Source organism: Nannobrachium achirus, assembly GCF_963921795.1.
Source record: "Nannobrachium achirus genome assembly, chromosome: 19".
NCBI lineage: Eukaryota > Metazoa > Chordata > Actinopteri > Myctophiformes > Myctophidae > Nannobrachium > Nannobrachium achirus.
The window spans coordinates 44,892,576-44,917,162 of record NC_137826.1 but is presented as its reverse complement, the minus strand read 5'-3'; the positions used below and the strand labels follow the sequence as shown (position 1 = coordinate 44,917,162).

Below are 24,587 nucleotides of genomic sequence, written 5' to 3'. Positions count from 1 at the left end.
CCGCTTCTGTTTCGTCTTTAGTCACGCAAATGTATCAGAATATAAATCAAAATCATAGCATATAAGCATATACTGTATATCGTCGTTTTCGGGTGGAAACCTCGTATCTCCAAGTTTCAAATGTGTACGTTCTTTCCAGTGGCGAAATTAGACCTTATTCCCCATGGGTTTTCAGATCAGGGGGGCCCTGATCAAAGGGGCCCGGGTCTGGGGGGGGGGGGGGGGGGGGTCACGCACGCGCGCGAAGCGGGGGGGGGGTCACGCACGCGCGCGAAGCGGTTTTTCGCGGATTTGATCGCGTTTTATTCGGGTTTCCGCGGTTTATTTCTTTGCAAGCTGTATACCATTTGAAAGCTAAGATTCTTGTGATTCTGAATCCGCAAACCATTTGATTATAGCACCAAAACTCAAGTCCGACATAAACAATAAAGCCACTTAGCCACAACAGTGTACATTAGCCAGCAGGCAGCATAGCATTAGCATCCATTCCATCATCATTACTCTAACTCTAATATAATATAGCCACGAGTCACGACTCACCATTGTCAAGTGTTGAGTTAGGATGAGAGGAGCAGAGGACGATGTGTAATGCCTTTATAGCCTACATGGTCTTCAAGGTCTTGTCTTGGTGTTATTCCTTATGCCTGTAGTGTGTTGTTCATTTCACCATGAGTCCATAATACGCACGGAAGACAGAGAGGTAAAGGGACTTCCTATGAAAGCCATTTCCTCTCTGCACAGAAGCGCATTTCAAAACAAAAGCCTTTATTTTATTTTTTTCATATACAATCGATCATTCAACATGTTTATTTTGAAATTGTCCTGGAAATATAAGTAGCCATAGCCCCTACTACGCGTTTGTGTTGATGATAGCCAGCTTGCAGCGCAGGGGAGGAAAAAAAGCTGGCGCTTCCTCAAGTCAATAATGCTAAAATAAAAGCATTTGTACTGTTGTGAGGGGGCCCACCGCCCACAGATTAGGAAAGTAGGGCCCTGGGACCCCTAATATATTGGAAATGACAAAATACATATAATATCCTAGTATGAATTTATGTAGATATGGGCCCATTCTTTTATTTAGGCCTATTAAAAACAATTTTTATTTTCGACACTAGGGGGGGCCCTTGGGTTATTAAAACCCAAAAACCCGTCCAATCTACGCTTGTGGTTCTTTCGCAAAGTAAAGCACTGCTTCACCATACAAGGCCGTCGCACGAAAGTAGTGAAAACAGAAGATCACGAGGCGTTGTGTGCTTGTAGATCGGCTGTTTTCACTTGTTTAAATATTTTTTTAAATGATAAATACAAAACAAACGGTGTTAGACATACAAGGTTTCCACCCAACAACGACGATATATACCGTATATACGGCAGAAATGGAAATCCTGTCTCGGCTTTCGGGACGTGTAGTTCCAGATAGTGCTCAAAGATTGTGGAATAGCACAAGACTAATTTAGGACAGGTAACGTGCTTTTGACTTGTGGAATGGTATCTTGCAATCACACAAGATAGATGCATCTACTTATTGCATACAAGATACGTATGCAATACATCCATGTTGCAGCCTGCCTGCGCTCCTCGCTATGAAGCAGTATCACATTTCACAGTGATCTTACTGTCTGGGCATTGGGTCTGGGCTACCACTACCACTACCACCACCGCACCCACAGCTATGGTCGGACCAGTTCCTGTCTGTCTGGCACTAAGTCCACCCGTCAAACAGCAGAGAACCACACCTCACTGTGTTAACACCTGCCTTTGTCTACAACGCTACCATCACCACCACCACCAGCACCACCTCCTCCACCCCCTCACTCACAACGCTGTCTAGCTCCTCTCATTGTCTTGATTCCATTTTTTCGGTCTGCTGTGATTTGCTCTTGTATTTTCTTTTTTCTTTTAATCGCCCTTGGGCAGTATTTTAATTCCAAGGACCCCCAGTGTGATATGCATTATTAGGCCACAGACACCCTGGGGGGGACTCCCTGAAAGTGACCTCAAGGACCGCTGCATGCGGGAGGAGGGGGTCTCCGTTCTGAGTTTATATTCAAATCACCCTGGCAACCACTATCAGTTACTTGTGCGCTCTAAAGACACGATGATCAAAATGTGCACTTGATACGGATAATACGATAAAATGACATAAATTGATTAGAATTTACATAATTGATGTAACTGCATAGTCTTGTCTTTGGAATAATTTGCTTTGTTATATTTTGCACCTCAGTCATGCAGAAACCTACTGTAACTTCGGGGCATAATCAGTGATTGTAAAGCGCCTTGGTTAAAAGGCGCTGTATAAAAGCCTCATTTACCATTTATAATCTGTTTTGATTCCTTAGAATTCCTTTTGACTCCTTTTTAGTGATTATTGTCTGGTTCAAACAAAAAAGAATGTTGTTAAGAAGTTAATGCTCTATATTCTGATAGTAATCATTGCTATAGAGCAGGGGTCTTCGTTTTTTTTCAGGCCAAGGACCCCTTAGTTGAGAGAGAGAGAGATGAAGCAAGGACCCCCCCACAACCTTATCCATATAGTTTCATTGTTTGACAGCACGATCAGTATATTTTGGATTCATGTTAATGTGGGTTTTCAGATATTTAACCACTTGAACCGTCAAGACTTAATAAACTTGACCTTTCACTGTACTTAGTCTCCTCATTTCCCCCTCCAAAGCTCTTTGCCAAAAATAGCTGATCTACAAGCTCACAACGCCTCGCGCTGCGAGGCGTTGAGAGCTTGTAGATCTGCTATTTTCAGAGCGCAACACCCGAGCGTTCGATCTCTTCTCCACTAGTCCCTCCCTAACATTTTAATCTTGTTTTTATGGTCAATTGTCAATATATTTAGTCATAGATTAGTTTTTTTGTCAGTAAAAAAAAGGTAGTCGATTTTCTTCATAGTTTTAGTCTACGAAATGAACACTGCGAGTCATCCGGGTGCCGTCTTCTTGGTGAGACTGCGTTGGCCACCCTGAGCGTCACCCGGTCCGCTCTGACACCCTGGCTCCCGCTCTCTCCCTCCACTCAGGCAAGTGCCAAGACGTCCACCACAGATATACCTCCCATCGCCCCGCCCGTGTCCGAGGAGGACGACGAAGAGGAGGAGGAGGAGGATGAGGAGGAAGAGGAGGACGATGATGACGAGCCACCACCGGTCATCGCACCGCGGCCCGAGCACACCAAATCTGTGAGTTCAACCACCCCCCGAGCACACCGCATTACACCAATTACCTATTACTATTAGGAATTACGGCGGTGCGGCCCCAAGGTCCCGTTATCACGTGCAGGGATGTGTTACCTGGTTACCATGGTTACCAGGTAAACAGGCACTGCTGCGGCCGCTGGTGGGCGAAAACGCTACATATCCCATGATGCAACTCGGCCGCCAGCATCAGGAAGCGTGTAATCTCCATAGGCCCCTATTCATTGCTGCTGCAAATAAATAGCTTTATCTTGGAATCTACTTCCAAAAACGCTTTGATCGCCGAGAAGCGCTTTTTTTCAACACTGTGCTGCGGCGGTCGGCCGCGGTTAGAATTTTTCATGTCCGTGTGAAAGTAAACATACTGATGGCCATTTCAACATGGACACGATCGTGGCTTCCGGGGCTCTTCAAAATAAAGTGCAGGTGAACGGCAGCACTCTGTTAATAATCTGCCAAATAATTACAAAAATAATGGCATCCAAGTGTTAAGGGAAGCCGTTCATCAGCTATTAAAGAAAAAGGGATAAAAAAAAAAAAAACTACAGTGGTTTTCAACCTTTTTCATGTCAAGGTCCATTATTTATTCTGCGTTAGAGCCAAGCAAGGACCACTATTTGATGACATTTAGCCTCTCAGGTCAAAAACATATTAATATTTTGTTATAGTTGGATAAGATTTTGTCCACGATTCCATGCTGTACTGATGTTGGTACCATATAATAGGAGAGATGACAATTCTTCTACGTTCTCTAATTGTGTAGATTCTTACACTCTCAAGTGTTAAAGATCTATAAGGGTCCATTTGGTTACCAACTCTCCATCATTTAGCTGGGGACCATCTGGAACCCCCTCAGGGACCACCGGTGGTCCCCGGACCACTGGTCTACACCAAAGAGGTTTAGTTGATCCAACCCAGACCAACTAAGTTTACTTTTAAGCACAGAGGGTTTGTAGTTGTTAACAGGGGATCCTATTATCTCCCTACCAGATCTACACGCGCTCCGTGTTGGAGCCCACCACCAAGCCCCCCACCCCAGTGAAGGAGGTGGTGACCCCACCGGAGTCCCAGGTCCAGCCGGATGACACGTCCAACACCATGTACCGTCACACCGACCGCCAGAGGAAGAAGTCTAAGATGACCGACGAGGAGATTCTAGAGAGGCTCAGTATGTGTCCCCATGTCACCCTGATGTGTCCCTATCTCACCTTGATGATGTGTCCCAATGTCACCCTGATGTGTCCCTATGTCACCTTGATGTGTCCCTATGTCACCCTGATGTGTCCCTATGTCACCCTGATGTGTCCCTATGTCACCCTGATGTGTCCCTATGTCACCTTGATGATGTGTCCCCATGTCACCCTGATGTGTCCCTATGTCACCCTGATGTGTCCCTATGTCACCTTGATGATGTGTCCCTATGTCACCCTGATGTGTCCCTATGTCACCTTGATGATGTGTCCCTATGTCACCCTGATGTGTCCCTATGTCACCTTGATGATGTGTCCCTATGTCACCTTGATGATGTGTCCCTATGTCACCCTGATGTGTCCCTATGTCACCTTGATGTGTCCCTATGTCACCCTGATGTGTCCCTATGTCACCTTGATGATGTGTCCCTATGTCACCCTGATGTGTCCCTATGTCACCCTGATGTGTCCCTATGTCACCTTGATGATGTGTCCCTATGTCACCCTGATGTGTCCCTATGTCACCCTGATGTGTCCCTATGTCACCCTGATGTGTCCCTATGCCACCCTGATGTGTCCCTATGTCACCTTGATGATGTGTCCCTATGTCACCCTGATGTCACTCTATGACCAGTGTTGATTTTGACAGCAAATGTTTTATTTCTTTTTTAGAAGTTAGTCATTTGAATAAAATGTAATTTAGTTTAGTATACAAACCCTTTGCAAACTGGAAAACGCCCATCCTTGGTTCTGGTGGCTCATACTGCCCTCCTAAGGGGGATGATTCTATTTATTTATTTCCTTTTTATTTAAAGGAGCTATAGTCAACTTTTTGATTGTAGGGCCCACACTTTGTTTACATCCTAGTCTATAGACTAGAATGTAAACAAAAGTGTCGGTATGACAATGGCCAAAATGATTATTTTATCATTATTTTACGCTTTTTGTGGTCATTTTTGAATAGAAACACATATATGAAGCTTATTTTTTATAAAATATTTTCGAAACATTATTTTTATTTTAGCATCCGTTTTTCAAGAAAAAGTTGACTATAGCTCCTTTAATTTTTAATTTTTAATTTTTTACTTACTTTTAAATGTTTTTTTGGGGAAAAACATGGTCCCTCAAGTATTAGGAGGACAATATCAGTCACCAGAACCAAGGACGGTTGTTTTTGATGAGTCTATCATGGTTAAAATGGACTTATAAAGGAAGGTGAAATGGAAGTCTGATGAAATTAATATCAAATATCTAATTACTGAATCGACCCCGTTCAGAAAGCCTGAGTAGATAGATGATAAAATGACCAAAACATGTTTTTAAAAGTGAAATATCAAGCAACTTTTTTTAGGAAGGTGACCATTTGTAAAATGTCGTCCTAAAAGTTAATAATTCATGTGTGTGTGTGTTGTGTTTGTGTTTAACCTGTTATCTCTCTCACACAGGGAGCATTGTGAGTGTGGGGGACCCCAAAAAGAAGTACACACGCTTTGAGAAAATAGGACAAGGGTGAGTCACAGAGTCCCCTCATCCTCTCTCCTCCCCTTTAATCTGTGCTTGTCAACAGGGAGCTGGAGCTGGAGCCCAGGTGGATTATGGGGGATTGTTTATTAACCCTGTGGTGGACAAAGTACTCAAACCCAGAATTAATACTTGGGTCAAAGTATAGATGCTCTCCTCCTGGTCAAATATTACTGTTACTGTGTCCAATGTGCAAAGATTTCCATAAATCTTTCAAAGTCAAATAAGCGATTAATTTCAACTGTCTCTAGTTATGAGCTGCCGAATACAGCGCATCTCACCCAAAAATGCAATGGAAACACCGGAGCCAAGAAACGGGCATGTTCGCGAAAATCGTTTAACAGGAAGGCGGATCTCATGTTACACTGGATGGAGCGCTTCGCTAACTTATGAAAACCCTTCCAAAATGAATCTGTGAAAGCAAGTGACAAAAGACGAGAAAATACATTACTTTCAATGAATGAGTTAAACACAGTACTGAAGAAAGTAAATGTAGTGTAGTGGGTTGCTTGCTGGAGCCCAGGTGGATCATGGGGGATTGGGTTAACCACTTGAATCCTACACGTAGCGAGGCCAAGAGATTTGGAGCAGAAACAGAAAAGTAGGGGGGCCTATCATAGACCCCTGGGGGTCACTGGGCCAACAAAGTATATATCGTCTCTGTCGGGCGGAAACCGGCTCATAATTATGTCCCAATAAAACTCTTACTTTTCCAGGATTTAAATTCAAAAGTAGCAGATCTACAAGCTCGAAATGTGGCGTTAAGCTACTTTTGATGCTTTGTTTTGCGTGACTCGCTGTAGTATGACTAAGTAGAGTAGTTAATGTTACGAAAAGACACAAAAAGTTTAACATGAGGAGATGTGAGGTTTTCTGCCCGACAACAACGATATAGGGTTTATTTAATGTGGTCCATGGCTCCAGAGGCCCCATCGCCGGCCCCTGGGGTCCAGTCCCTCCCTCGCCCGCCCCCGTCCCCTCTCTCTCTCCTGTGCTGGTTCCCCCCTTGGGCTGTCTGTCCGTCCGTCCCTGCAGTCTATCTGTCTTTCTGTCTCAATAAACACAGGGTAATATTGCAGCTTTAAGGGAAATACAATTTAGCAGTTTGTGGTCGTGGGTCTCGCCAGCAGAGATTGAGGCAATAGTGGCTATTTACAGAGAGAGAGAGAGAGAGAGAGAGAGAGAGGTAGAGAGGGTGGGGGCTTGAGAAAGAGAGAGAGAGAGAGAGAGAGAGGGAGATGGAGATGGAGAGAGAGAGAAGAAAAACGAGTAGCCGAGAAGAAAGGAGAACCGTTTCAAGAAATGGCCAGGGGCCAGTATAGCTCAGCCCTTTTTGATCTCTGCTCTCTCTCTCCCTCTCTCTCTCTCTCTCTCTCTCTCTCTCTCTCTCTCTCTCTCTCTCTCTCTCTCTCTCTCTCTCTCTCTCTCTCTCTCTCTCTCTCCCCCTCTCTCCCTCTCTCCCTCTCCCCCCTCTCTCTCTCTCTCTCTCTCTCTCAGGCACTCACTCACTCACTCACTCACTCTCTCCCTATATCAGTCCCCCCTGGATTCCGCGGAGAACAATTCTTGATTCTGCGGCCTGATAGTTAATATTCCGCGAACATTAAAAAAAACAACCTAAAATGACCAGTTATTAACTCTTTGAGTGCCACCCCGTTCACCACTAGAGGGCGCCCAGTGGCCATAGAAAATCCCATAGAGATATGCTGGTATATGCAGAAGCCCTGCAGCCATGACTTGCCTGAACACTTTCCTTTGTGCATGTACAGGAAGAGGATGAAGTTAGCTTGAAGTTAGCTATTGGCTACCAAGCATTTTAGAAGATCTATTTTCTGCAATTTAGCCACGATTAAACCTTGCACACCTCATGCATGGGAAAAAACAGAGAAGAATGAGCTCTAAAAAATCCAATGCAATCCTGGATTGCATTGGAGTGGATTTGTGCAGTTTGTTCACAGCTTTCAAACAAAAAAATCCGATTGGAAATCCGTTCAGGCATTCTTGAGATAATGGCCATTATGTTTTACATGTTATGTAAACAAAAATGGCTGCCCTGTATGTTAGATGGGGTTGTATGGGGTGGAACATGCAAAATCGCGATTGAAATCATGTTCACCAGATTTGATGGGGTCCAAAAAAAAAAAAAAAAAAATTCAAAAATTTTTTTTTCAATTTTTTATTTTATTTTTTTTTTTTTTTTAAAGCCGAACTAGTTCGGGATCGGCACTCTGCGATACGCTAATAAAGCCGAACTAGTTCGGGATTGGCACTCAATGAGTTAAGCAAAGCGGCCGCTCTGCTATCGCGCCGCTCTTCCGTCGTCGTGACTGTTATTCCGCGGACCCCAGAGAAATCCGCCAGTGGCCGAGAAATCCGCAGTAATTCTCGCTATTGCGAAATCGCAGATTCCTGGGGGGGGACTACTACCGGTATATACAGTATACAGTACATCCCTCTCTCTGTCACTTCTCTCGTATGCCCTCCACAATGTTCACCACAGAGAACGGTCTGCGTAGATTATAAACTCTTCTAGCCGATGATGAGAGGCTGCTCCATTGTTCTCTACTCCTCTGATCAAGCTAGGCCCGCAGCCTCCTCCAGAGGGAGGGACTCACGTCTTATTGACTGACTTTGCAGAGTTTATCTGTGAAAAGTTATTAGGCCCTGGAACCAAAAACAAGAACACAGTGTGCTTCATTATTCATAGCTTACTGACAATACACTGCCTGGTGTGCCTGACAGCGAGGGGGATAGAGAGGGTGCCAGCGAACAGGGGCATCACAAGGGGAGGGGGGGGGGGGGGGGGGGGGGAGTGGGACTGAGTTACCAGGGCCCAAGGTGGAGGGGCCTTAATTATTTTATACTTTAGCTATTGAAAAATAGAAGATCTACAAGCTTGCAGCTGCTATTTTTGAAAACTCGTGAAAATGTGTGCAAATCTTTGAATATATGTATTTTCTAAGCAAACATTCGTAACTCAAATTTTGCTTCTGGGGAGTCCCTGGAACTAAATATTTTGAGATTGGGGTCCGTGGCCAATACATATCATTTTGGGGGTCCTTCACGTGAAAAGGTTTGAGCACCACTGACATAGAAACATAGTTTTTGTTCAAAAAACCTTAGTAGGATTTGAAACAGAAATGTTCAAGATTTTTCAAAAATAGCAGATCTACAAGCTCGCTGTGTGGCACGCGGTGCCGCGCTGTGAGCTTGTATATCTGCTATTTTTCAATAGTTAAAGCACAAAATAATGTGTAATATTGCGTTCCCAGTCTAAATGGGTTAAACCCCCTCCCCCTATGAAGAACATTCATAGGGGGCCCGCAGTGAATCCTTGTACCCATGACCCAGAATTTATTGCGACACCCCTGGGTGCCAGCGAAGGCTTGAATGCACCTGGCTAGACTGCGTGCATCATGATGTCGCCCGGCACAGCTCCGCAGTCAGAGCAGGATTATAAACTCAAAACTCTTTATCTGTCTGCACCCACCAGATAACCTCCAGCCTGCGTGACTCCTGTGAGGCAAAATCCTGAGTTTTAAGTGGGGGTTTTTTTGTGACTCACTGCCTCAGCCTATTGGGCAGAATATTCACCATCGACTGTCCAGTTGTGCAATACCCGTTGTATCAGTCTGTCTGGCTGGAACTCTTTTATGCCCCTATATGGTGTTCCTTGTCCAGGCTAGTCTGTGATGTCATCTCCAAATTTGGGTACTGTCTGTAGTGATGTCAGTCAGTGATGTCAGTCAGTGTGATGTCAGTTGGGCATGGTTACCATGGTGGCCACACTGTTTAGTATCAGTGATGTCAGCATGCAGTCATTCGTTAATATGACGGCGGAACAAGCACTGCACAGATAACAGGTCTTTGTACACCACGATATTCAAGGTAAGTAACGTTACACAGTAACGTTACTTACCTTGAATATCGTGGATTTACACTTCAATCCAGTTACTTTAGCCCTTCTTTTGAATCTTTTGGGGACGATGACGTTTCCAAATCCACCACTCACTTCAAACTTGATTGGATTTTGATTTGTATTTTTGGATACGGTGCTCATGACTCATGACTTTTTTATGAACTGAGTACAAAAGGACCCCGATGTAAACAAGCCATTGTACTTTTTTGTAGTTTAAATCCTATTAGTATACCTTGTATCTGAACTGTACTGTCCTGTACTTTTCCTATGCGAACTGCTAATAAAGCATACAATCAATCAAAACCTTCACTCCACTATATTTCAAGTCAAATATTGCCCTTTTGACTCCACTACATGTATAGGAATGGAAATGGCAAATTATGAATGACCCACTTCTATTTCAAATATAGTGAAAATGACAGTAATAGCATTCATTTGACTGAGCAGCTTTCACTAGAAGTCGAGTCATAATTGACCAGGAGTTACTATATCTATACTTTGGCCCGAGTACCGGGGTTGAATACTTTGTCACTGTTACATAGAACAACGCTTATTGTGAAAAGATCAATGTCATTTGGCTCGAGGCTTGTTCTATTTCTATCGATAAATGATATTCTATATACTGCAAACTGCTGCTGGACTATTGACCTCTTCAGAAAATAGCTGTACGCCACTAGCTATTCTAACGTGCAATAAAATGCAAACCACATTCTGCATGTTCACCAAACTAACATGCAATAGCGCTCGCTGGATGCAATGCAATAATATAATATACATTTTGGAATGTATTTATGATGTACTCACTGTATGTTCAGGGTATTTTGATGGATGCAAATCGTCTCTGTCGAGTGGAAACCTCATATATCCTGAACTTTTCCGGATTCAAATTCAAAAGCTTCAAAAGTGGCAGATCTACAAGCTCAAAACGTGTCGCTTCGGGCCATGTTTCGCGCTTGTGGATCTGCTACTTTTGATGCTTTTGTGTGACGTAGTATGATCAAGTATGGCGTTAATTTAAAGGAAAAAAAACACAAAAAAGTTAAAATGTAACAAAACTATTACTAATTCTGAAACTATTCGTTGTCAACTATTCTTCGTCAAATATGGAGATAAGAGGTTTCTGCACCCCATCGGCGAAATCTAACTTTTAATAATGTTGTTTAATAAAAAGCGTATCATTTTGTGATAAGCTGTTCTTGTTTTTCCACAGAGCATCTGGCACGGTGTACACAGCCATCGACATCGCTACTGGCCAAGAGGTAAAAGCCGCTGCATTTCTAGCTTGTAAATGAAACCGCACGGTAATTACGGGTTGCAATTAAACCAGCAACGGAGGAGTCCTTTTAAGACCTTTTGTTTTAGTGAAATGGAGGCTGGTAATTTGCATTTTTGGAAACATCGACTGTTGAATTTCAAGTGGTTTTGTTTGTTTTGTTTTTGAGGGTTTGGGTTTTTTCTTCCCCCAGAAGAAGGGATTAACTGCATTAACCCTGGCGTCCCTACCAGTACTTGGGCATGTCGTCATAGGCGAAGAATCTCCCCAGTAGCCGAGGCCTGCTACAGAATAGTTAATTTGTAGCCTACGAAAATAACCAATCTTCCAAGATCTCCAATCTGTATGCCTATATATGGGCGTTATCGGTCAGATGGCCAGTCCTGGACTAGCCTCCTGTCCATCAGACTGAACACTGGCCATATAAATGTCCCTTGGGACGTCGGAGACGCGCACACCGTGTCTGAAGTCGGCAGACAGACGGACGAACAGAGACTTTGTGCATTTATTGTGCAACTATTGTATAAACATAGAGTTTTAAAAATCGTCAATAGATGGCAGTGTTCACACCGACTATAAAAAATAATACAATGGTATAGATATAGTTATCTTTATAGTTATTGTGCCCAGTGGGAATGGAGCTTAAAGGACCAGTTCACCTCTGGGACAACCAGATCTTATTGTATGCTACAACTGCTAGCATGCTACAACTGGTCATATGATGCATTTCGTATCATAATGACCAGTTGTAGCATGCTGAAATACTAAAATATCTACAAACACAGATTGAACACAAAAAATAACTCAGGATTGTGTTGATCGTGTCCCAAACAACGATAAAATAAGATCTGGTTGTCCCACAGGTGAACTGGTCCTTGAATCATTTGTTGATATTGTTATACTGAGGTACTGCACTACACTGTGTCTATGCATTTGATGTATTACCTTGTGTTTAGCTTGCTTACTGTAAGTCACGCTGGATCCAAAGCAACCGCTAAATGCCTACATTGTGTGTGTGTCTCAGGTGGCGATCAAACAGATGAACCTTCAGCAGCAGCCCAAGAAAGAGCTGATCATCAATGAGATCCTGGTGATGAGGGAAAACAAAAACTCCAACATAGTCAACTACCTGGACAGGTAATAACGACTCCAATATGCAGTGGTCAATTACCGAGTCTGTTCCTTAAACATCCGGGGACAACGCTCCACGCGTCCCAGACTCTTCTCCCTTCTTGCTCCCAATCTCACTCCCCAATCTTCCTCCATAATCTAAGTATTGCCGATCCAAATAGTTTCCACGCAACAGCGACAATATGCAGCACACAACAACAACAAAAGCTTCTTTCTGGGGGGCGTGGTGGTGCTGCGCGTAATTTTTTCCATGCACTGTATATAGTGTTTTATCTCTCTCTCTCTCTCTCTCTCTGTGTAGTTACCTGGTAGGAGACGAGCTGTGGGTGGTGATGGAGTATCTGGCCGGGGGCTCTCTCACAGATGTCGTAACAGAGACCTGCATGGACGAGGGCCAGATCGCTGCGGTCTGCAGAGAGGTAAAGACGCCAAGATAGAGTTAGATGTAACATCAGCAAATATACTCTATCCCCACCTGCTGTGCAGAGGAGGAGACTGGGACTGTAGAGCTGACCCCCTTATTTACACCTTGGCATGCACACCACGCATGCAAATATCACCCTGCACTTCTTTTTTTTTTTTGCATTTGACACTTTTTGCTGCAGCCTTGGCCCGACTCGAGAAAACGGTGAGCTCATCATCGGTTTATAGCAACAGACATTCAGCTGTTTCTCTCGGCTTGTTTTCTCGACACATTTAACGAAAGCAGGTTGAGCTCGGCTGACGCAGGGGAAAATACCTGTCCTCCTCCTCCTCCTCCGCCGCGATTAGATTTGACCTAGTCTAACCTAGGGATCACTCATTAAAACCATGTCTCTGTCTTCCAGTGTCTTCAGGCGTTGGACTTCCTGCACTCCAACCAGGTGATCCACAGAGACATCAAGAGTGACAACATCCTGTTGGGGATGGACGGCTCCGTCAAGCTCAGTAAGTTACACTGCAGAGGAAACAACTCAGAGGCTTGCGTACTGTAGATGCCAAACTCCCATGTCACGGCACTGCAGACTATATTAGCTTGAATCCACCGTGGTGCATCCTCCGGCTTGCCCGGGTGCTTAGAAAAACACAGTTGCCCATTCATGGGATGGATGCCGCCTGGCGAGGGCGATCTCTGTTGCTGGACTAGCGACTGCTACAGATAGGTCGGGAGTGCCTGTTCAGTGGGGTGTAGGAGGAATAGCATTTTCCTCTGTATAGTTTGCAGGAGCAGTAACGACTAGTTTATTGAGAGAAAAATAAAGAATTAAAACAAAACTTTGATGTACTGTAATGCAGGGATCTGAAATGACTTCAGACCTTCTTTGAATTGCATATCAGTCTCGTCCTTCAGTGACGAATCGTTCAGAAGTGTTTATCTGTAAAAGACCAATGACCGTCAATTTGCACCATGTGTCATACTGAGTCAGAGATGTATGATGTACGTTCCCATGCCTTTGACTGTGATATTGAGTCACTGTGGATGTATAGTATACTACTGTACAAAGAGACAGATTACATACTACTGTATAAAGAGAAAGCTACAATAGTTTGACTGATAATAAAAATAAGAAGTAAAAACAAAAGGAGAAAATTTGTACTGTATGCCATTTTGTTGCGTTAGACAGTCATGTTGATCATGAGTGCATTCATTTTGGCAACAAATTCCAAACATTTGCAATGTACAAATGTCCTCAACTGTAAAAAGAAAAATAATGTGCTTATATACATTTTCTTGGTATATTTTCTGCACCTTCCATTGTTCATGCAGTCTGTCTCACAGTGTATGTTATTGCACAGTATATTTAGTTTATTAGAACCTCTATTACGCTTTAAATCAGCCTGCAAGTACAAGCCATGTCGTCCCGTTTGGGTAAAACTGAGCTTTGTTGTATTGAATGGCAGTGTCAAAATGGACCCCTGAGGCTTAATCTTTACACTTTCAGAGTCAATTAATATTTTAGTCAATATTTCCCCATGTACGTATCCAGTGGCCCACATAATATACAGGGACCTTCACTTAACCCTGATGTGAGTTCCTGTGAGTTGGGGACACTAAAGAAAGTGACACATCATCATCATCTCTGTCTCTTCCTGTGCACAGCGGACTTTGGCTTCTGCGCTCAGATCACCCCGGAGCAGAACAAGCGCAGCACCATGGTGGGCACGCCCTACTGGATGGCACCGGAGGTGGTGACCCGCAAGGCCTACGGGCCCAAGGTGGACATCTGGTCCCTGGGCATCATGGCCATAGAGATGGTGGAGGGAGAGCCACCCTATCTGAACGAGAACCCCCTGAGGGTAAGAGATGACACACACACACACACACACACACACACACACACACACACACACACACACACACACACACACACGTACCGTTGTGCTCGAAATTATTCAACCCCCTCTGAAAATCAGGTTAATTAGTCTAGCCACTGTTCGTTTAACTTTGAACTTGTGAATTATGCTGAAAACCATACTCAGCATTCAGTGCCTTTGCAATTGTTTTATATCCTTTTCCTTTTTTGTACAAAGTAATAATCTCTTCTCTGAACTTTTCTGAATATTCCTTACTGCTCTAATCACAGTCAACAAGTCACCAAACTTCTAGTCAGGCCAGGATGCACATCTGATGCAACTATTTAAGCCCTTGATTAGTCGATTGCACTTGATTACAGATATTTTCAGGTGTGCTTAACACATTAAACGCCCACGTGGTGCCCACGCGCCAATCTCTTTGATGTTTACGTGTGCCCACGACGCGTTCGACGCGTTGTACAGTAAACTATACTGTACTGTAGCTACTGCACTTGGCTACCGCGGTGATGAAACAAACTCCATTTCCCAACATGCAGCGCGAAATTACGTCACCCGGACGTGCTGTCTGTCTCGTTGACTTCCTGTTTAGCGGCTGCACAAAAATGCTGTTTTCTCCGGATTCTCTTCCTTTTTTCTTTTTTTTCTCAAAACAGCAGCCTCTTCTACCGGCCGTAACACAAACACTGTGGCTTAGAATTGATGAAAAACGGTCCTGACTGAAAGAAAAGATTTTCGCGAAATAAACAGGACATACTTGGATTACATTTACTCGGATTACTTTTCTCGCCAGTACTTCGAAGGTAGGTAAAATGGCGGAATGCCATGGGCACCAGCAAATTAAACGTCGAATAATTCTGGGCACCCGATGTGTTAAGAGTTGAATAATTGAAAGTGAAAGTGGCATTTGAAAGTGGCATTTAGCATTGAATTTGAGAAATACAAATACTACAAATATTACTTTTGTTGAGCTATTTACATTGTTCTTGTATGACTTATTTATTTCATTCAGTACAGTTGTGAATTTAACCAATAAACTAGATTTGAATCATTTTGAGCACAGGCTGCCGTGACACAAGTGCAGGGTTGCCACAGGATACCTTTTAATTGCAGTTTTAGTCATTGAAAAACAATCTAAAACGTCCTGCTCATATCCGTCCGTCTGTCACGCTAATACATAACATTCGTTACCTAGTGACTTCAGTTCCTCCCTCCCATTCCATCCATGAAGGCACACAAAAAGTTTTAAGTACATCATTTGTAACACACATCACATGGATCTGTGGCGCGTCGCTGATTGACTGTGGCTTTCACAGCCTTTAACACGCTGTTTAACCGAACGCTGGCTCAGTCGGGTGCTTTTCAGCGCGATTATAAATGTGCTTTAATACAAGGCATTATTGACCTGACATCAGTATAACAGTTGTAGGTGTTGTGATGATGAATAAATGATGTGGAAAATGCGTTGCAAATATTTCACATCCAATTAATTATTTGGTGATGCCTCTTTGTCACTCGGGTTGATACTTTTATCTGCAGTGAAAAACCGACCTCATTTTTACATTTTAATTATAACATCGCTTAATATAACAGTTGTACCCATATGTTTACCTGCATAAAGGCCCTGTACCTGATAGCAACCAATGGGACGCCGGAGCTGCAGAACCCAGAGAGACTGTCGTCTGTGTTCAGAGACTTTCCTGAACCGCTGTCTGGAGATGGACGTGGACCGCAGAGGATCAGCCAAGGAGCTGCTGCAGGTACATAAAGGCCTAGAATTATTGAATGCTTTAACTATTGAAAAATAGCAGATATACAAACTCAACAGCGCGGCACCGAGTGCCGCGCTGTGAGAACCACTGATTTAGAAGAAGGATTTAGAATAAACTTATAGAATCGGGTCAAAAATATTCATAGACTTCACGATTTCTCAAATAGCAGATCTACAAGCTCACAGCACACGGCCCTCGGCCGCGCTGCTGTATTTTGCTCTTTTTTTCGATAGTTAAGCTAATATTTTTAATAGTTAAAGCATTCATAATCTAAGTCGATTCAAATCTAACATGTCACCGATTGCGTTCAATGGCTTAATAAGACTAAGAATATATGAGCTATCAAAAATATTGACTAGCTTCTAAAGATGAGAGACGCGGCTGCTGAGGCTCACTGAAACTACCTGTTGCCAGCTCCCCCGTCTTGAGGGAGTTGGCGTTGTGGAGTGTGATAGGCTGACAGGAGAGTGAGATGCACACAATGTTTGGTAAACAAAACAGGTTTGTATGGATTTCTGTGCCGTACAGTGTGCGTGTACGCAGCTGCTGCTGCAGAGAAAAACTCCACACAAGAGAACGGTGAATTGGAAATGTGATGCCAGAAGGTGTGTAGTGTACCACTTTCAGGAGTTTCGCTCCCTTTTCGGTGGTGGCGCCGATTTGTGAGAATGTGCGAGACACAACAGTTGTAAAGAATAAAGGAGTATAAAGCCTCTATCAGAGTCCAGGGTGAAGAGCTATTCACTTCACTGCGGTGTAGTTTTCTAGCTATCAACCTAAAATACATAAAAAGCCTAGGGTGATAGCTAGGATACTACAACGAGGTGAAGTGAATAGCTCTTCACCCTGGACTCTGTTAGAGCCTAAGTGCACACTCGTAGCTGCCGCCTGCCAATATTTTATAGTGGACACAGAACTCTTGGAAAGAGATTGTGTCCTATACAGTAAAATATTGTCATCAGCAGCTATGAGTGCACGGTTACTGTATGTATACTCTTTATCTTTCGTGTTTACACATCGTTCTCTACTGTACCTGTGTCCATAGAGTTATAAAATATCTAAAGGGCGGACTGCCCCACCCCCAAGCTATTCATTTCTGGATCGAAGTAGCTCCCCAGGTTAGCGCTTCGCCTCACAGCTAGAGTCCTGGTTCGTTCCCCTCCGGGGATCAGCTGTGGGCACTGGGCGCGTGTCCTCGCGTATCAGCGCTCACACCCTAGGTGGTTGGCATAGGGCCTTCTGTGTGAGTTTGCATGTTCTCCCCGTGTCTCCTAGGGTTGATACCCTCACAAAAACATGCACGTAATCCTGGTCTCAATAATGCCTCCCCCTGGCCAGCCGGGGCGCCTGATGGAGGGGAAAGGAAACTGGTTGGAATAAACGTGTTCCTTCCACGCGCTACGTTCAAACCACTGTCCGGTGAAAAAAGAAACAACTTGGACTCCTCATGCATAGAAGGAAGCATGAGGTCAGTCCGTTGTCTCCCCAGGCGCGGCAGAGGGAGAGCAGAGCCCAGGATTACATAGGCAATTGGCACTGGGTGAAAAAAATGGGTTACAAAATTGTGGATACATTTTTTATTTTTTTTTTAAAGAAAGTTGCTCCCAGGTGTTTGAAGCACCCCGGAAGAACGCTCTACTTCAGCATTTGGACACCCAAATGCGGCAGTATTGAGCACCAAGCAGGCGCACTAGGATTTCAAATGATAGAAGCATGCGCAGTAGCGTTTAAAAATGGTGGAAGTGTTGCTATCCCAGATTTGCCTGTGTCCTGTTTAGTCTTTTAGCCAATCCAGTGTGTCTAGTGCATTTGCTTTCTATTTATAACAGTCAGTTTCTGTTGGTGTCTCTCTGTCACATCATCTGTTCGTGTTACTGTACTTGTCCTTGTTGCCAGAGTACTGTACCTTAAAAGCCTTGTTTTTCTGTGCCTGCTCTCTCTTGCATTCGTGTCCAACTTAACAACTCCCCTTACAGTTTCATAATGTGATAATTAGTGTTGTGCCGAGTGACCAAGACAACATCATTTTCTACAGTATAGTGAAGCAGGACACACATCCTCCTCCGCTCATCACCTCTCTCTCTCTCTCTCTCTCTCTCTCTCTCTCTCTCTCTCTCTCTCTCTCTCTCTCTCTCTCTCTCTCTCTCTCTCTCTGAAGTTCTGTGCCGCTGCTCATCTTGTCATTTCGCTGACACAAATGTCCTTCGACTTCGAAATTAAGCAGTCAAATCACGCGCGTGCGGAAAAAAAAAAAAATGTCCGGAATCCATGATGAAGTTACATTTCATCATGATAAAGTTTCAGTGACACTAAAAGGTCTTGTGATGATGAATAAATGATGTGGAAAATGCCTCGCAAATATTTCACATCACATTAATTAATTTGTTTGGTGATGTCCTCGTTCTTACAGGTCGATGCTTTTATCTGCGGTGAAAAAAATCAACCTCATTTAAAGAAATAATAAGATTGCTTTTTATGGGCTCGTTATTTGCGTTCTGTGCGTGTACAGTTTAAATTAATGCAAATTAATCACACAAAATAAATGCTGCCGGTCTGTAAGTCCCTAAAGCATTGGTTCTCAAAGTGGGGTCCCAGCAAAAATAGTTAATGTAGCGTCACATCATTTTAACCACTTTATCCATTTTACATGTCAGGTATTCAAACATTGCAGGTCTACAAGCAATCTACAATATCGATGATCTTTGAATAATTTCAAGAATTTGTTTTTAACTTCTCTTCTGGTGTCCCTAGCACAAAACATGTTCATATGGGGGGGTCCACGGCCAAATGCATATCAATTTGGGGGTCCGACCTTGACATGAAAAGGTTTGAGAGCCACTGTCTGGTGGTCTGGGTCCCAGCCTACTATGCTATGTTGGGTGATAGTGCAGCAGGCTTAAGGCCTCTCCATACTTCGACCGAAATGTTCGGTGAGTTGTGTTTTCCGACGTGCAAATTTCCGAACTCTCGTTCGGTCCAATGCTTTTCAGAAGTCCCGAGGAATATAATTTTATGGTAGAAAAGGACCTTTTGACCGAAAACGGCGGTTTCGGTCGAAGTATGGAGAGGCCCTTAGCCTGATTTCAGACTCGGCTTGAGTCTGACATTGTGCCCTGTTTGAGCGATTTCTGGATTGGAGGGACTTTGTCACTTTGTCTTTCCCTAAATCAATCACTACAGATGTAACGCACTTTTCTTGGACTACCATCAACAGCAACAAATGGACTCAGGCTAGTCCAAAACGCTGCAGCCAAAGTACTAACCCGGAAAAGGAAATACGACCATATCACAGTAATCACACCAACACTCATAGCACTTCACTGGCTACCAATACAGGCCAGAGCCGACTTCAAGGTCCTGCTCCTGACCTTCAAAGCCCTACACGGACAATCCCCATCCTATATGTCGGACCTAGTACAACCTTACATCCCAGGAAGACCACTACGGTCCCAGGACGCTGGTCAACTCACAGTAACAACACCCAATAAAGTAACCGTCGGGGGCAGAGCATTTTCACACCGTGCCCCCCACCTCTGGAATGCTCTCCCTCAAGCTGTCAGGGATGCTGACTCCCTAGACATTTTTAAATCCAAGTTAAAAACTCATCTTTTTTGCCTGCACTACGGTTTGCCATAATCTATAAACATTGCCATGACCATATCCTACTACCCCATGGTTTTTAACATTGTGTTACTCTATTCTATATGATCTTTTTGTCCTGTTTTTGTTGTTTTTCAAAATTGAATGTTTTTTGTTTTCACATTTGACTGTTTTTTATTTTCCTTGAAATTGTGTGTATGGCCCTGGCCCTGTTGTGAAGTGCACAGAGACCCCTTGGGGTGATTTTGTACTATAAATAAAAATAAACTGAAACTGAAACTGAGATCACCTTGTCTTCTGATGAAGACGCACTGATGATGATGTCGCTTGAAAAACGGGCCGCGGCGGCGCGGATTGGTTATTTGTTAAACCCACCCCCACCCCCTGCGCTTGTCATTTTGGACGTGATAAATCGCTTATGAACACAACACCAGACCAGAGAAACGGTCCACTCTGAGAGTGGGCGGGTCTATGGGCTGGAACCAGGCTATAGCAGGCTGGAACCCAGGCTACTTTAACTCTCCTACTGCCAGATTATTTATTTATTTATTGGGTCTGGTGCCATCAAAAAGCGGCTTACCTTTGCAACGTTATAGTAGATAGACAGACATTTATTTATTTATTTATTTATTTATTTTTTTATGGTGCAATAGTGCACTTTGGTCTGCCAGGCAGCAGAGGGCGGCGTCATGCGAGAATGAATGTGAATTTGCCTGTTATGTGTTGCCGTACATTCAGACCAGTCACTGGCCACAGAGCCTTAACAGCCAGAGGAAATCAACAAGGAAGTGAATTGGTCTCCGTTGATGTTAACGCATAATGGATTTTTTACACCATCACCGCGGAAAATGTGTTTACAGTAGTACACGGCGGCGCGACCCCTCATCAGCTTCAACAAGGTAAACGAACGAACGAACGCGAACGAGCGCCGTATTGGCGCGGAGGTCTCTTGAGAATTGGGGCGAACAGGAACGTCCAAAGCAGTATAAGAGTTAACAACAGAGGCATTTTAACATCAGCATTGGCCTGTGTGTACTTGGTATTTTCAGGGCGGACACATTGTGTATGGAAGCAGTCTCTCCACAATTAAAACCATAACTTGCTGAATTCTCAACTGATTTACAAGGAAATATTTACAAACCCTTTTTACAATTTCCCAACCCTTTACATTTTGTTCTTCTCAGGCACCTTAATGCAAGAGGACACAGTGGAGACAATTAAAGCCTTGTTTATTAAGGTGATGATCCAAATAGAGAATGACTGATGTTTCAATGCTTCATCATCGATGGATGCACTAGCATCGAAACGAAAGCACATTTAGCCTAGAATTATTGAATGCTTTAACCAGTGAAAAATAGCAGATATACAAGCTCACAGCGCGGCACCGAGCTTGTAGATCTGCTATTTTTGAAAAAGTCGTGAAAATGTGTGCAAAACTTGGAACTAAATATTTTGAGACGCAGGTCCGTGGTCAAATAAATATCATGTTGGGGGTCCTTCACATGAAAAAGTTTGAGAACCCCTGACATTGTAGTCTCTCAAGAACAGACTAACTGAGCTCCAGTTAGGTGAAAAGGACCTTTTCTTTGATGATGGCTGGCCAGATTGCTGAATAGAAACACAGGTTTTTCAAAAGATCTTAGAAGGACACTTAGAAAGACACTTATAGAATTCTAATTTTCACGATTAAAAAAAAAATAGCAGATCTACAAGCTCGCAGCGCGGCACTCGGTGCCGCGCTGTGAGCTTGTATATCTGCTATTTTTCAATAGTTAAAGCATAAAATAACGATACACAATAATGTGTACCCATTCTATAAAAAAAAGAGGCTTTAATTGTCCGTGCTGCTCCACCGTGTTCTCTTCCACACTTGCTGTTGTCCTGTGACGCACCAGCCTCGCCTCGTTTGGCTGAGGCGCGGCAGTAGACTCGAATGCGAGCCAGACAGTATTTCTTGCAGTGCAGTTATGGCGAGCTACCCTGCTTGATACGTTGACATGCTGGCCCAATGAGGCGTCTAGGTGTTTATGACTACAGTATGTATGGTTGACTGTGCATCGATCTGGTTCAGAGAGCCCTAAACCCTGATTTATACTTAGTTACACACGGGTGTCGCGTAGTGAAAATAGCCAATCTAACAAGCTATCAATCTGCAAGCTCTACAAAGTGTGAGGATCTATTATCTCTATTATAAGGAAGCGACCAGCATATCCCAAATATAATTGGAAGCATGGCTTCCTTGTAGAATCGTTTAGAATAGTATAGAATAGTTTGACCACCTCAACACCCACTGTGCGATCCTGGATCGCTGCCCTCCACACTCTCCTATCCAACATCTGGGTCTTAAGCTCAACAGTGTTGTTGGCGAAGCTGTTGCGCCGCAGTGCATCTACGTAGGTGGTGCACTTCTTGCCCCTCCTGGCTTTACCCTGGGTTGACTCCCATAGAGTCGATTAGTAGCAGAGGACATTAAGGACGGTATCCACTAAGACAGATGAACTGAATCATGACAGAGAACTGAGGCATGATAGATGAATTGCACTATTATTAGTTGCACTGTTTTTTGTTAGACAATGAAGTACTTTATTTGTTCTATTAGCCTTTTAGGATAGGCTCTAGGACAGTGTTTCTCAAATGGGGTACACAGGGGTACTGCAGCGGGTACGTGAAAAAAAAAAACTAGAAAATTGGAATATGCATTTTAGTGTTATGGTCCATGTTAAAACACTGACAGACTTTGTGTGAACCTGCTCATCTGTAGATTGTTAAACCAAATGACATCAATACCTTGACTAGTACAGTTATTGAAAAGAAAGTTCAATAACTATATAAATATTTGCCATTATGTTGTTTTGTTTTGAACATATTGGCATGAGAACTGGACTTTTGATATCGTTTTTTCTAAGCAAACTGCTGGGGAAGGGTTACTCGGCTTCAAAAATCAAGCGACTTTGAGTACTCAGAAAAGCGCTGTATAAATTCCAGCTCTTAGTATAAAGGGGTACTGCAGCCAAAAAAGTTTGATAGAATTCATGGTAGGATATATGTTTTTTTCCCCCCCGTCTTGTCTCTTTTTAAATGATGACCCTGGGTTCTGAGCTCCAGCATTTCCTATGCATTCTATTTGTGCAAATGGGAAAATGAAGTCTATTCTCTGATCTACAAAGTGTAACTCAGGCTTTAGTTCTTCTTAGCAGCACTGACGGTGTTCCTCCATGTCGTCTCTCTCTGTGTCTCTCTCTCACTGACGGTGTTCCTCCATGTCTTCTCTGTGTCTCTCTCTCACTGACGGTGTTCCTCCATGTCGTCTCTGTGTCTCTCTCTCTCTCTCACAGCATTCCTTCCTGAAGTTAGCCAAGCCTCTGTCCAGCCTGACGCCCCTGATTGTAGCTGCGAAGGAAGCCATTAAGAACAGCAGTCGCTAAAAGACGACACATCCAGTGTCCTTACGTACGTGAGGTCGGAACCCTACACTCCCTGATGTGTGTGTGTGTGCGTGTGTGTGTTAATTAGGGAGAGGACTGGGTGTGTGTGTGTGTGCGCGTGTGTGTGCGTGTGTGTTGGCTGTGGGGAGGCAAAAACTGTCATCCGCAGTGCAAAAAATGGGGGATTGTGCACAAAACTGGTGCACAAGGACAGATATACCCCCCCCGCTATAAAGGCCTCAGACATGAGATGGACACCAGGCCTCAGGGGGGGTCCTCAGCTACACCTGGGGGGTCCTCGGCCCCCCACGAAACCCTGCTGGAAGCATCCAGCCTCCTCGACCCACTCCTCCAGCACGCTATACTGTAACTCTACACCTTTAAGCAGTCCATCACAAGTGTGCGTGTATGTATGTGTGTGTGTGTGAGTGAGTGAGTGAATGCGTGTGCATGCGCAGAATATACGCGCACATCTCTTTGTGTCATAATAAACGCCCCCCCTTTTCAGGAGGAGGAGGAGGGCGACCGCTTCCCGAAATCTCACCCCCTCTCAGCCCGCCCGCACCCACCTCCTCCCCCCCACACCCCTTAAAAAAACTAAAAAGAGTTGAGAACTGAATCTCAATGAGAAGAAGAAGGATGCGCGCTCCTTTTCTGAGGATGGAAGGACAGGACCTGATGAGGACGAAGGAGTTACATGGACACGTTGAACTGGTTGATTCATTTAAACCTTACCTTTGTCATCCCAGCCTACACGGTACATCCTCGGTTTCCTTCTACGGTGTAAAGATCGACCAAAACCTTCTACCATGCACTCATCAACTACCAAACCTTCTACCGTGCACCCATCAAGCTACACCTGCATCTGCGGTTAACATTTGATAAAAGAGAGAGAGAGAGAGAGAGAGAGAGAGACTCTGGCTGCAACCCCTGACCTGCATGAACTTATTTAGCGACCTTTGATAAATCCTGTTAATTTAAGGGTTTAAGGGTTGACCAAATGGACCCTTTTTGGTTACATTTGTAACGCTCTTGGAGTTGCAAAATGGATAAATTAACCCGAGGATTTGGCTGTGTGTGTGTGTGTGTGTGTGTGTGTGTGTGTGTGTGTGTGTGTGTGTGTGTGTGTGTGTGTGTGTGTGTGTGTGTGTGTGTGTGTGTGTGTGTGTGTGTGTGTGTGTGTGTGTGTGTGTACATGGCGTTTTAATGGAGGGGACGGGGGATACCTTAAAATGTGTCGTGACATATGTAGTGTTAGG

General features: G+C 43.9%; 1 protein-coding gene across 1 annotated transcript in view; it reads left to right on the top strand.

The window, feature by feature from the left end:
• The window catches only part of LOC308304257 (serine/threonine-protein kinase PAK 3-like), a gene marked incomplete at both ends in the record, with an annotated part of 43,102 nt that extends 19,774 nt beyond the window's left edge, over window positions 1-23,328 (top strand). Inside the window, 11 exon segments of the mRNA XM_080748823.1 lie at window positions 3,032-3,190; window positions 4,196-4,373; window positions 5,841-5,904; window positions 11,046-11,094; window positions 12,133-12,245; window positions 12,541-12,658; window positions 13,067-13,166; window positions 14,320-14,516; window positions 16,153-16,227; window positions 16,229-16,291; window positions 23,239-23,328. Of these exon segments, the coding sequence (XP_080604949.1) occupies window positions 3,032-3,190; window positions 4,196-4,373; window positions 5,841-5,904; window positions 11,046-11,094; window positions 12,133-12,245; window positions 12,541-12,658; window positions 13,067-13,166; window positions 14,320-14,516; window positions 16,153-16,227; window positions 16,229-16,291; window positions 23,239-23,328 (1,206 nt within the window).
• Between the last annotated feature and the right edge of the window lie 1,259 nt (window positions 23,329-24,587).